Source organism: Plecotus auritus, assembly GCF_963455305.1.
Source record: "Plecotus auritus genome assembly, chromosome: 4".
In the NCBI taxonomy this organism is placed as follows: domain Eukaryota; kingdom Metazoa; phylum Chordata; class Mammalia; order Chiroptera; family Vespertilionidae; genus Plecotus; species Plecotus auritus.
The window spans coordinates 17,157,859-17,171,750 of NC_137775.1; the positions used below are offsets into that span (position 1 = coordinate 17,157,859).

A 13,892-nucleotide genomic window follows, 5' to 3' on the forward strand; every position below is an offset into this window, starting at 1 on the left:
CATCTTGATTCTTTCATTTCCCCAAAGTACTACTCATATAAGAATGCATGGCAAACTTTACTGAAGTTGAGGGTATAATGAGATGTTGGGAAGATGATTACATTGTACAAACATACCAAAAAATTAAAAATAAAATTTGGATAATAGCAATCTACCTATAGGTCCGTCCCCGTCCCCCCGCTCCCAAATTAGGTCTTGCTTGTTCACATTGATGAGGCTTGCTGATTTCCAGGGGAAAATCTGCCTAGATGATTGACAGCTAACCACAGATGCACGAGAGAAGTCAACCATGTCTAGGAAAAGAACTGCCCATCTGAACTCAGCCCAAATTACCAACCCACAGAACAATGAGCAAAAAATGAATGGTGTTGTTTCAAACCCTAAATTTTGGGGTGGTTTATTATGTAGCAAAGTTAACTAATAATGGATATTCATGCAATGGAATTCCTGTTGAAAATAAAACAGAATAAATTACTGATTCTACATGCAATATCTTGGATTAATCTCAAAAATAGTATATTCAATGAAAGAAGCCAGACACAAAACATATGACTCCATTTATATAAATTTCAAGAACCAGCAATATTATTGCGTTGTTGTTGAAATCAGAATTGTAGTGTGGGAATGGAATGGAAGGAATAGTGATGACAAAGGGTCAAGAGGGAACTTTCTGAGATAATGGAAATATTCTTGGGGAGTCTTGAGACTGCTTATAGGCCAGCTTAAAAGTTAATATGAATCACAGTGAAATGAATTAAGTTGGGTATAATATTATGGGTATTTAATAGGATGCTGTATGTGCACACCACAATAGTGCATACCTGTGCCTTAGCTTTTAGGAAATACGTTCCTGAGAAGTAGACTTGAAATAGTCCATGTTGCATATAGGTGCTCACAATATGGTGTTAAACTGTGTGTGTTAGATATGCAAATGAAATATTCAAAAGCATGGAGGTATCCAACAGTATGGCATGTATGTTAGGGGGAACTGCTCAGTGATTCAATATGAAAAAGTAAAGGGGAGCATAAGACTTGGAGCTAGAAGAGTCGGCTTGAGACAAATCATGTCTGTTCTTGAATGCTTTGCTATCAATGCTTTGTCTTCTGAGCAAGAAGAGCCATTGATGAGATTTCCCTGCCCTTAGAACCATACCTCCTCATGTGAGGCTCGCCTTGCTCACCAGCAGTAAACTGACGGTAATTAGTGGCTCACCAATATATTTCTTATATTAGAAACCCACTGTGGTGTGTAAAAGCGTATATAAACAAATCAAAGGAGGACTATAAAATCATAATGAGTTGGAACCACTGAAAGAGAACTGAAATGGTAATTAAATGAGGGGGAGGAACACTCCTGTTCTCCTAGATACTCCAGGTTTCCCACGAGTGGCATTAAACTCCTGTGTGGTTTATCAGGTAGCCAAGCCAGTATGTTTCTTGCTGATTTCCAAGCTGTGCTAATCCAAAACTCAGTACTATCATCTGTATCCTAATTTCCAACTTGGAAAACTAGGTGAAATTCATTTTAGAAATTTTCTTTTCTGAATTTGAATTTACTCGGATTTTTGCAATCTTATGTTCCCTTCATTTTAGAGTGTAGTTAGTTTTACCAGTTGGATAAGTTAACAATACTGTGTTAGGAGAGAAAAAAAACATAGGATTTTAGGTTTGTAGACATAGATTCAAGTACTTTCCTAATTATCTCTTAATCTTGGGACATCACTTAATTTCACTAAGCCTCAGTTATCTCACTTATATATCATAGGTGATGATAGAAATACTCTGGTTCTGGAAAGAATAGGTAGAACAATAGTTGTAAAGATGTTAGCATATGCTCAGAATATAGTGGGCACTCGCACAATGCTAGCTATTACCTGAATATTAAACACTAATCACTAGCTTTTCCTTTTCTACCTTCCAGTCATTGCCAGGGTTAGTTAGGCAATCGGTGTTTTGAGGTTTAAACATTGAAAAATAAAAAAGTAAAGCACAAATGCAGTTGCATTTTTTCCTAGTTTATATATTCCCAAATGGTAATAATTGTGTTATCAGTAATTAATGAAATCATTTCATTATGAGATAGTTGACACAGTGTCTTTTATTCTCATATTGCTGTAAATTGTGTGGGAAGAAGATAATCTGGGATTTAGGTTGAAAATAAGGAAGCTCGGATAGAAAAGAAGAAAGGATTTGTGAAGAACACCAATCATAGCCAAGTTCTGACTCCAAAATTACTCAATCCAACTAGATTTTATTGCTACACATGGAGAGAGTTGACAAGCCTTTTAAGTGACACTTTGATTCAGTTTTGTGCCTTTTGAAATTGTTTTGGGAAAAAGCTGGTCTTCAAATTTATGTCATCCCCAATCCATATCTTATTCCCTTCGGGGATTCTTTTTCTGTTGCTGCCTTCTCAACCATTCATCTTCCTCTGCCACATATTACACCTAGTACTCTGCTTCAGAGGTAAGCTTCATTGAATGCTACATACAATACCTTTTCATGGAGCATAAAGCTATTCCCAAGGATGCCATGGTAAAGAGACCAATTGCTCTAAGGTTCCTATTTAACTATATTTTAAGTGTATTATAACATTTTGAAGCAACTTTTCTCTCTAGCTGGTATGTGCTGTTTTCTTTATATTTCATTTTTTTTCTTTTTCAGTACAGTAAGTTTTTTTCTTTTTCAGTACAGTTAGTAATGTCTCCTTTTTATTTATTTTTTTTCTATTCTTATTGATATCATTTTGTATAATGTTAGTAAATTATTTTTTATAATGATGAGTTTATCATGTATCACCTCTTCTGATACTCATCGGCCAGAAGAATAAATGTTTTCTTAAGATTCATCAACGTTGGGCAGCATTAACTTCTTTTTATATCCAGTAACATAGCCAATCAACTTAGGCCAAAGATTCTGGACTATGAAAGGATAGCCTGTGTTTCCAAGCATAGCCTAAACATACATAAAGCCAGCAAAGAGTTGGAGGTCAACATGTAGTTAGCCTAATGAGATTTTTATGACATGATTTTTAGCTGTATTTCTGTCAAGAAACACTTAACTGGAAGTTAGCTTTTAGTTGAGAAGATGATAATTGGCCAATTCCAGAAAGGTCTCTAATGGGTTCTAATCTATTTAATACCTTCAGATGAAATTGGAAGAAATGTCTGCTGCCCAAACAGAGATCCTAGAAGACTCCCAACTCCCCTAGAGATGTGGGTAGGACAGAACCTTAGAGACCAAAGATAATGTCTTATTCACCATCCCCCGAATAGTGAATGGCTTGTTATATTTCATCACAGTTACTTAAACATGGAAGAATACAGGATACTCATTAATCTAGCATGGGTTGAGGTACTCACTTTGGCCTTTGACAAATGCTAATTTGACTGCCTTTTACATAGAAAACATCTAAATGGACTATTTCTAAACAATGATAATTTATTCATTTTTTATATTTAAAATATCTGAGGTGAAGTAATCACATAGGTCATCTGGTTTTCAGTGATGTTCCCAGGAAGCAGTTAACCATCAATTTGTATAGGGGATTCTCCTTCATCATCTTTGTCATAGCTGTCATCATCATTGTCATAGTTGTCATCATCATTGTCATAGTTGTCATCATCATCATCAGCAAAATGTTTATTGAGAACTTTCTATGAGCCAGGAGTTTACTCATCATATCTCATTTCTCTATCTCTTTTCAGTATGGTTACAACTATGTTTAGGTGTCTCCTTTCATCTGTGGTACCAACACTGAGTACTGTCAGCATTTTGACTGGCAAGACCAGGTGGAAGCAGGGCTACTCACCTCCATTGTTTAGATACAGTAATTCTCTTTTAACAGCGTAGGACCACTCTGCTCATTTAGGCATCCTCCACGTAATTATGAAATTTGATACTCAGACCATTGTTGGTTTTCCTCAAGAAGTCTGAAATGTCTTAGAGAAGAAGGCTTAAGGTGAGATGCCTAAAGCATGCCTATTGAAATGTTCCTCCAATTCTAAACTGATCTCTTCATCATTGCTCTTCCCAGAGTTCAGGTCTTTAAACAGATAGAGATCCAGTGCATAGTCTCCATTATATTTTATACATATACATATTCATATACACATGTCATCTAACTATGGTTTCTTGAAATATGGTGTTGTAGTATGTGCTGCAGACACAGGTGAAATATATATTCTACATTTTCCTTATCTTCTAATGGAGCACCTATGAAAAAGCAAAAATGTTAATATAGTTTTAGCATCTTTTTTTTAGCATTAGTTATTTTTGCTACTATATTCCAATACAACTCTCCTAGTATCTTCATAAAAATGTGGCCCTATATTTCCACCATCATCTCTGGAACTGCACATTCCATCCAATGCGATACACTAAAATTTTTCATCTTGTCTATTAATGTTGACATACCTAAGATGTGCCAGTTTATTTTTGCATATGTCTTACTAGTAGAATTAATTTTGCTTTAGTTTCCCTATTATCTCTGAACAAAATTATGTTATTTGTATCATTGGCTCACAAAGGCATTATGTACTTATTTTGTTGAAAATTTCTTCCCAGCAATATTGATTGTTTACATTCAACAGAACATTTTAAAGCTGCACTTTCTTTCTCAAATGTATCATTATGAATAAACTAGAGACCCATTGCAGGAAGATTCCTGCAATAGGGCTTCCTGCAGCAGTCTGGTTCCCTCCCTTCTCCGCTGCCCTGCCTGCTTCCCTCCCTTCTCCACCGCCCCGCCTGCTTCCCTCCCTTCTCCCCGGCCCCGCTTGCTGGCTTCTCTGCAGCTTTGCTCCATTCTGCAGTGCTTGGCTTCCTTCTACGCTGTCTTCAGTCTTCACTCTGTGCCTGAATATGCAAATTAACCACTATCTTGGTTGGGTTAATTTGCATACTTGCTCCTGATTGGTTGGTAGGCGTGGCTTGTGGGCGTAGCAGAGGTACGGTCAATTTACATGTTTCTATTTTATTAGATAGGATGAGTCCCTATTACATGTGACTTTTATACAATCTTAAATTTAGTTTTACTCCTAAAATGGTAGGGCATTTTGATAGGTTGTTTTTTACATTTCCCATTTCTTTAATTGAGATATAAGTGACATACAACACTGTATTCATTTTAGGTCTGTAACATAATGTCAGTTACTTTCAATGAACAGTTTTGAATAAGGAATGCCATTATGGCTCCTAATTCAAAAACTGAAGGCATCTTGTGACTCTATTGAACTAGATAAGCTATTTCTTTTATCACCTCCCAACTTTCATATGTATAGAATGTCTGAACGACTCCCTCAAAACAGTTTTTAAAAGTAATGTGATATTTAAACTCTGAGAGAGCTATTAGTCATGACAACAATTGACTTTCATTGGTTGTCTTTCACCCTGCCTGCATATCTTCTGCTCTGCCAACTTTACTAAAACATTAGACTCTTTTGAACTCGGGTAACTTCTTGGTAAGTTTGCCCTGAAAAAAACTACCAATTTCCAGAGGCCAGTTTATAATGGGAACTACTGGTGAAGCCAGCGTTGGCATTTGGTTCAGTCCATTTCCCAGCATTAAGTAGATAATACAGGTCTGCATGTGCATCTACTTTTATTTAACCTTTTAAAAAATGTTTAATGCAGTCATGCTTGATGATGCGGCACAATACCTAAAGGCTGGTATTAAGATATGTTTCTGATCCTCTGAAAAGCTTTTCTGACTCAGTAGGCTGTGAATGTTCACAATAGCCCTAAAGGTAATCCTCCATGAGTTATTGTAGATTGATGCCTGCACCTGGATTATTTGTAGAAAAAAAAAAAAAAAAACTTGCAGTTTGCTCCCTAATAGTCCAACCGGTGGAATAGTATGGGATCAGAATAACCTGGTAGACACCAGAGATGATACATCAACCCCATTAAAAATTGATATGAAAGACCTTCATTAGTAGCACCGATATAATCATGTCGGAATCCTTTGCTGAAGCAATGTCAAATTATATAAATGGAATAAGATGCAAAAGAGCACATAAGATATCTACAACTTAAAAGTATTCAGTAAGGGCATAATATCAATCTGTTTAAATTCATATTACAAAAAGCGTGGGTTTATAGAATCTGAATTATAAATTCAGAACAAAAATAGATTGATTTCAATGAATTATAGAACTAATATGTTGGAGAATGAGATAATTGTAGATTTTTTAAAAAAAATAGTGTTTGCCAGCACCAATTGTTGAATAATGATTATACTGTATCAACATCAAAAACTATTGTGGACTTCAATTGGGTCTAAGGGCTCAGAATTAAAATATGTCTTTGTAGATAATAAAACAAGGATATTAACCTTGTTTAAATGTACTTAAAATTTTTAAGTTACAATACAAAAGTGTTGAACATAAATAATAGTACACTGAAATGTATAATCTTTAAATTGAACTTTTATCTGAGAAAATTATAAATCGGAAGCAATTGTGCAGAATGATACAGTGAGATCCTATGTACTCTTTGCCCAGTTTCCCCTCATGGAAACATCTTGCAAAACTATAGCACAGCATCAATATTAGGATACTGACCTTGATGCAGTCGTGGGCAGACAGTTCCATCACCACAATCCCTCAGGTTGCCTTTTTACAGCCACCTTGATTTCCCTGTAATCAACCACCTTTCTTAATCCCTGAACACAAATCTATAATTTTGTCATGTCAAGAATATTCTAAAAATATAATCATACAGTATATAAACTTTTGGTAGTCCCTCCTTGGGTTCCAAGATTTCTAGCCAACCTATCTTCTTTCTGCCTTTCAGATTCTTCCTACATTTGTTATATATACTGAGTGGCCAGATTATTATGATCTCTGAATGCATAATAATCTGGCTATTCAGTGTATATCCTACATAATAAAAGGCTAATATGTAAATTGTCCCCTTGACCAGGAGTTCAACCAGCAGGCAGGCCGGCCAACTGCCCATGTCCCCTCCCCCTGACCAGGCCGGCTGGACCCCACCCATACACGAATTCATGCAGCATTCAGAGATCATAATAATCTGGCCACTCAGTGTATATAATGCCCAAGTGTTTTAGTTGTATTTAGTGGGGGTGTTACAGAAAAGTACATTTATTCCAACTTCCTGGAAACAGAAGTCCAAATGATAGAATTTTAGACACTAAGGTTGTTACACTTTCAATTACTATAATTGAATCTTTTAAAATACTTACCAATAGACTTCTATTACCTCTTATCTATTAGCTTCTAAGTGAATTTCTGGGATATACCATCATAATTTGGTTTGTAGATTTAAAAAAAAGTATTTCAACCTGATTTAGTTATAGAGAGAAAATATATCCTTTCAGCCATTAATGATATCAAGATGATATGTAATTACCTATCAGGTGGATTAGAAGTCTACAAATCATATTAGATGTATCAAGGTGAACAGATGAATAAAAAGAAACAGATTTAGGTTTAGCTCAGCTTTGAATGCCAAATGTTAAAACAACTGGAATACTTAGAGTTTTTCAAAGTGAATAATTGTATATTTGCCTAGCATAGTGTCTTTCATTATTATTCGAGCCACCTTTTAAAAAGGAACAAAATGAATAATTGTATTTTAACTCCAGGTATTCAGATTTACTATGGCAACATAAATCATTGTTTGCTTTGGGCACCATCTCTACTCTTCACATTGCCAAAACTTCTCCGAAATGGGCCATTTGCTCCTCCCTGAATAATAATTATCACCTTCCCAGAGCTTTTCTGAGATCTGCTTGGAAGATGTCTTCTCCTTTCCTCTCTCAAAGTCCTGCCGTCTCTTGAGGTTTATCTCCAAAGTGGCAATCTACACCTTACCCTGATAATTAAGTGCCAGCTCTTGGGGGAGACAGCAATTGAATTCAGTCTTAAAGAATGAGTTTGAATTGTTCAAAGATGCAAGGCTGGACAGGCAGGGGAGGGAGGAGGCATAGTGCATTCACATGCTTTGTTGGTAGAATGGGTTAATGAGTTAAAGAACAGAGGAGGAAAACCACCAGATGTATTTCAGCAAACCACCAAACAGCTTACTACTGGCATCAGTTTTGAGACTAGGAGTGATGGAAAATGAGGCTAGAAGGGGAGCTTAATATAACATTAGGAAGGGTTTGTATTCCATGAAAAACATCATACTTTCTTAGTAATCGCTTAGTAGACATTCAATTTTTTTGTTTGTCACTTAGTAGACATTCAATTTTCTTCCTTCCTTCTGACACTTATCTCAATTTACTTCAAATTACAATTACATGTGTATCTTTGCTACAAGATTGCAAATTCCTTTAGGATGGGATTGTATCCAAAACAGTGGCTCTAACCGGGGGCAATTTTGCCCTTTAAGGAATATATGGCAATTTCTGCTGACATTTTTTATTGTCCCAAATGTCATCTGTCTTGATGATATGATATTACTAAACATCCTATAATGCACAAGAGACCTCACAAAATATTGCTTAACCCAAAATATCAATGATGCTGAGGTTGGAAATCCTGGCTTAGTTCATCTTTGCAGCCCAGGTAGCAAATTAGCAGAGTTGCACATTATAGAAGACAGAGTTGTCAGAAATGATTTGAAACCCCTTTTCTGTAGGTGAGTTTTATAAATCACCATGAGGGAGTAAAAATTAATTGGAAATTTTATATGGTGTAGGAAAATTAGAAGATAACAGAGGTTTATGAATCTTGATTAATTTGGGAAAAACAAATTTTCATTTGTATTTAGAAGAGACCAATTTTAAAGCTAAAGTTCTCTTAATCAGCAAGCTTTTGTAATGAAATGCAGCAGGATTTACTTTTCTATCCAAGCAGCTCCCTTGATAGTTAAAGAATGCAACCAAATACAATTAAAAGATCACTGGTAAGCAGAATACAGTGCCTTCCCTGAATTCTGGGAGAGTAGTGCAGTTAATAATCTAGGAGCTTAATGGAAATTTAGACTTTTTTGGCCCTGAATCTATCAATGTTGATTACCTACATTTTTATATCCAAAAGTGATGATATAGTAAGAATCAAAAGAAAATTTGTGATTTTGTAAAAAAAAAAATGTTTTACAGATAATTCAAGTAACAAGTATTTAAAACTGAAAAGAAGAGATAAATTATTAATAAATCTGTAGCAATTAGCCATGGATGGTAAGGACTTCACGTGGAGGAAGGGGAGTAGCTATAGACATGACGGGGCATTTAATCAAACTGTTGCCTCTTTACCTAGCTACAATCATATCCAAGTACCAATGACAGAGTATCCATGGGGCCAGGCCACTCAATGATTAGAGCATTTTTATGGGTCCTGGTGGATAAAAGATTAAGAAGTGTTAGTATAATCTATTTTTCCAGTACCCGTGAAAATGCTTATCACCATATGACTTTGTTTGGTCAAATCAAAATTTTTGCTAAAATCAAATGGGAGACACTGGTTTTTAATAATACCCTGTACTTGAAAAATCAGTCCCATAAAAGCAATGATACTGATGATTCTATTATATAAGAAAATAGTTCTTACTATCACTATTTTATTGCCAATAGCAACATATAATTCAATGAAAAAATGCTGATTGATGAGTTTTTTAAAAAGAAAACTAACTCTGCTAATACAACATCAGTGGTGTCCTTATTTAGCTGTTTATTCTGTGCACTGGTTCAGATACTGCACTTGGGGGTTGCAGTGGGGGGGTACACATTCCCTCTCATCCAGGATCTGAAAATAAAAGCCCTTGAAGAGTATGTTGCACAGTCTTCTCTCCCATCCATTCCTCCCGGAGCAGGGTCACTGCTTCTGCCCATTTTCTTTGGAAGAGAGTTTGATACTGTCGCATCGTACTTTCTCCTTCAAACCCAAATTAGAGATTTTTCTAAAGTTTCCTTTAACTGGACCCCCTTTGTCTCCAAATAGTTCTGTGCTCATTACACAACCATCAGCGTCCCATCCGGCTTAAAATCCTCCGCTCACATCTTCCAGAAGGATCGCTGCCAGCTAATACAAGATCTTCAGTAGGCTTATCACACAGGGCCGCCTGTTGCTCAGCTTCGGATGGGAGGCTGCAGCCTTACCTAAGGTCCCCTCCCTTCCCCACACCAAATGCTGTCCTGGGGGGTCAGGACTCAACGCTTTTCTGAAATGCCATCGTGAATAATCTTCATCACCATTCTGAGGACATACTTTTAAAGATTATTAAACTGGACCATTTTGGGTAATAATTTTTCCACTTATCAGGAAGGATACTCGTTTGCTTCCTTCCAGCAGTGCTCATAAGTTGACTAAATAGATAGACTGAGATGAGGGAATACAATCTAAGGGACAGATATCACAGGACTTTGCCATGCTCCTGGGCAGGGACCCATTTCAGTCAGTGAAGACTTGCCTGCCCATAGGGACCTTTCTGTGGTATGCTTTAGAAAGGACAATGTGATGTGTGAGTCCTCACTTTAGTGCACTGGGATACTCCTTACCCACGGGTGTCCACCTCATCCTAATTATACTTGGTCTTCCCGGTTCCTGGTCGAGATCTAAATAAGAGGTCTTTTTACTGATAGAGTGTTCATGCAACATATCATGGAATCTCCTTGCTATTTTTCCCTGAAAACATTTTTATGCTAGTCAGTGACTCATGCAAGTCAATTAGAAGTTGATTGGCACAAATGCAAATGTTATTGCATTGAGTTTCCATAATTTTTTTTCCTTTTCCTGCATCCACAATAACTTGTTTTAGATTGCCTGGCAATTAGCAAGTCTTACACATAATTGCAGGTCAGAAGAAAATACTTCTTTATCAGGCAGATAGACGTCACTGGAATCAGGAATCCACACTGGAGTCAGGATCCCGTCTGATGGACCATCTTGGAACCCCAGACCTAGTCATAAACTGCCTGACTTTGAAAAGCCACTCCCCCAGCGAGCTCCAGTCCTGCTGCCTTTGCCTCATGTCTAAAGCACCTTTGTTTTGTTTCAGCTGGCAGGGTTCATCTACGCCTGTTATGTTGTGAAATGTATAACTGAAGAAGAGGACAGCTGTAAGTACTAAAGCTCTATTCTGTTTCTTTCAAGTTCAAAGCATCTTCCTTACTGCCTCCTGCCTAGCCTTACTGGTTCTCAGACAATATCCCCCAACACATCATTAGAACAGGCGATAAGCCTTTTGTATCCATAGGGCTAAAGTGTTTTCATAAAAGTATAGAGGATATCAAAACAATTGGGGAAGGGTTCGTTTTGAAAACATATTTCTTTTTTATTGGAAAGCACTGTTAAGATCTTATAACAATTCAGATAGGAAATAGGAAGGGGAAACTGGAGATGGAAGTGGTTTTTAAAATTGGTTAACTGGACTCTTCTGTTTTTATAAACCTTTTCTTAGGTATTGATAACTAATCAGTTTTACCCAGGACGACAAGCCTTAACAATCAACAATAGTTCCTAAAACTCTCACAAGAATTAACTTCGGATTAATTCAAGAAGTTTGTCTTTAGGAAAGAAAATTTTTATATTTCTTTTTTGTTCCTACTCTTGGATGCAAGTGGCTAGAAATCTGTGTCTAAGTCTCAGCACTGAGTCCTATTGCTTGGTCCAGAGGTGAGAGGGCAGTGCCCTCCTGCAAGCCCCTAGTGGCTCTACTGTCCTCTGCTCTTCCAAAAACAGCAGATGCAAGGTTTCACTCCGCCCTTGCCACCTCAGGATCTGAAAGAGGGGGATTGGAAAAAGACTTGGAGTCTCTCTGAGTGCTATCCTGGATACTTGCCCATGCACCTATATTTACTCAGGAAAAATCAAAATTGGGAATCATTTTTTTTCGGTTTCCAAAAATATTCATAATAATGGGGTTTTGAGACAGAGGAAAAAAAGTGGAGAATTCACTGCTCTGTTACAGGATGATTTGAGGAACACACAGTACATAGTTTATATTATTTTATGTGTGAAAGGACATGATGGCCCTTTTGCTAAAAAAGCATTTGTAACCATTTTTCAGTGTGTCACGTGCTCTGTGAGGCTTTGGAGGTTTTACTAGTAAGATTGGTAGCACACAATCTTTTACCTCTAGAAATTTACTGTCTGGTAGGAAGAAGCAATCGTGGACAAATATGTACAAAACCCTCCAAAGTGCATAGTGGGGGAAATAGGAAAGAGACCAGGATAACTCATTATAGAGAAGGATACTCTCAAACTCTTGAGCTTGATCTTGAAGATGAATAGGTGAAAGATGAATAGGGTAGCCAATGTGGGAGTAAGGTGATTCCAGGTAAAAGGTGAGAAAGCACCAAGGCATCTCATAGCTGGTCATGTTGGGAGCACAGAAGCCAGGTTAATATGACTGGGTTGTGTCTTGTGCTAGCAGTGGGCATCCAGAGAAGATTAGAAAAGAGAGCATGGATGAGACAGTAGAAAAATGGTGTGACAGAGTGAGGGATTTGGACTTTATTTTGTATAGCATAATGGCAAATCAATTGGCAGGTAGCTTATAAAAACCGAATAATATAATCACATTTGTACTTTAGGGAAATCACAGTCGTGTCAGTGTGAAAGAAAGACCAGAAGCAGTGGGACAGATTAGAGGAAGGGAGACTAGTTAGACTTCATGACAATGACTGAGATACGAGATCATGAGGTCTGGACCATGTTGTAGAGGGACAGCATAGATATGACAGGAGACATGCTAAAACCAAGTGATTAATGGGCTATGGGTGGTACTGTGTAAGGGACAATGAAGACACTGATAGGTTCCTGGGTTTCTGGTATAAGAGAATGGGTACATGAAAATGTCACTTGAGGAAAATAGAATGGGAATGTGAAAAAGTGTTCCATTTGAACAGGTTGACATGAAGATGCCTAATGAATATATGCAAGAGAAAACATCTATAAGTACTTGTCTTGTGCACAAAAGATGTATTCCAAGTTAGGAAGGGTAATAGATTAATGGATTTTTTAATGAGTGGATCCTGCAAACTATGGAAGTGCATTCAGATATTACCATGCAGTGTTTTTTGTGCCAAAAAAAGAAAGTCTACAGGTTAAATTTCATATGAGAGTTGAGTTCCTTAGGCCATAATGATTGGTTTCATTTCACAATGACACCAGTGCATTTTTTACTTCAAAAAATACTGACATGCCAAGTCGCCTAGACAGATAATCAGTATCTCTCTAGAATAGTATCTCCCAGAGGGGACCCTAGAAATGCTGGTTCCATAAGATATACTGCTCAAAAATAGATCCCAAAGCCAAATAAGTTTGACACTGGAAACTTAGAATGTATATTTACATACGCACATCTTTGTGACCGCTGTAATAAAGAAGTATATTCAATTTTTCTTAATCCATGATTGAGCCATATTACATTGGATGACATATAGCGAGGCCAAATGCAGATCACAGAGAGAAGCCACAAATAGTTTTGCAGTTTTATTATACTCACTAGAGGCAATAGTTTTGCAGTTTTATTATACTCACTATATTCATGCACTGGAGGGGGGATCCCTCAGCCCTGCCTGACCCCTCTCACAGTCCAGGAGCCCCCAGGGGCGGGAGGCAACCCGGCGATCAGGGGAAGGCGATGCCCCCATCACACCTCTGCTGCTGCCACTGCCGGCAGCGCAAGCCTCAGCAAGCCCTGGTTACCTGAGCCTCAGGCAGCCCTGGGCAGCTGGGCAGCTGCCATCGGAGGCTTGTCTGCACCTCGGGCCAGCCCTGGGCAGCTGGGGAGCTGAGGGGACTGGGGGACTCTGGAGGCAGGCATCCCGGCAGGGCTGAGGGGACTGGGTGCCGCCATCTTGTGACTGTGGGCGCTTCCATCTTTGAGGGCGGGGCAGTCAATTAGCATATTCCCTCCTTATTGGCTGTGAGTGCCACCATCTTTGCGACAGCGTGAGGGTCAATTAGCACATTCCCTCT

General features: G+C 37.8%; 1 protein-coding gene across 3 annotated transcripts in view; it reads left to right on the forward strand.

Moving 5' to 3' along the window:
- NKAIN2 (sodium/potassium transporting ATPase interacting 2) overlaps positions 1-13,892 on the forward strand; it is a gene marked incomplete at its 3' end in the record, with an annotated part of 821,309 nt that overhangs the window by 784,210 nt on the left and 23,207 nt on the right. For all 3 annotated transcript variants that reach the window (XM_080663586.1, XM_080663588.1, XM_080663587.1), the window contains one exon: positions 10,966-11,026. In XM_080663586.1, the coding sequence (XP_080519712.1) occupies positions 10,966-11,026 (61 nt within the window). The remainder of the gene's footprint in view (positions 1-10,965; positions 11,027-13,892) is intronic.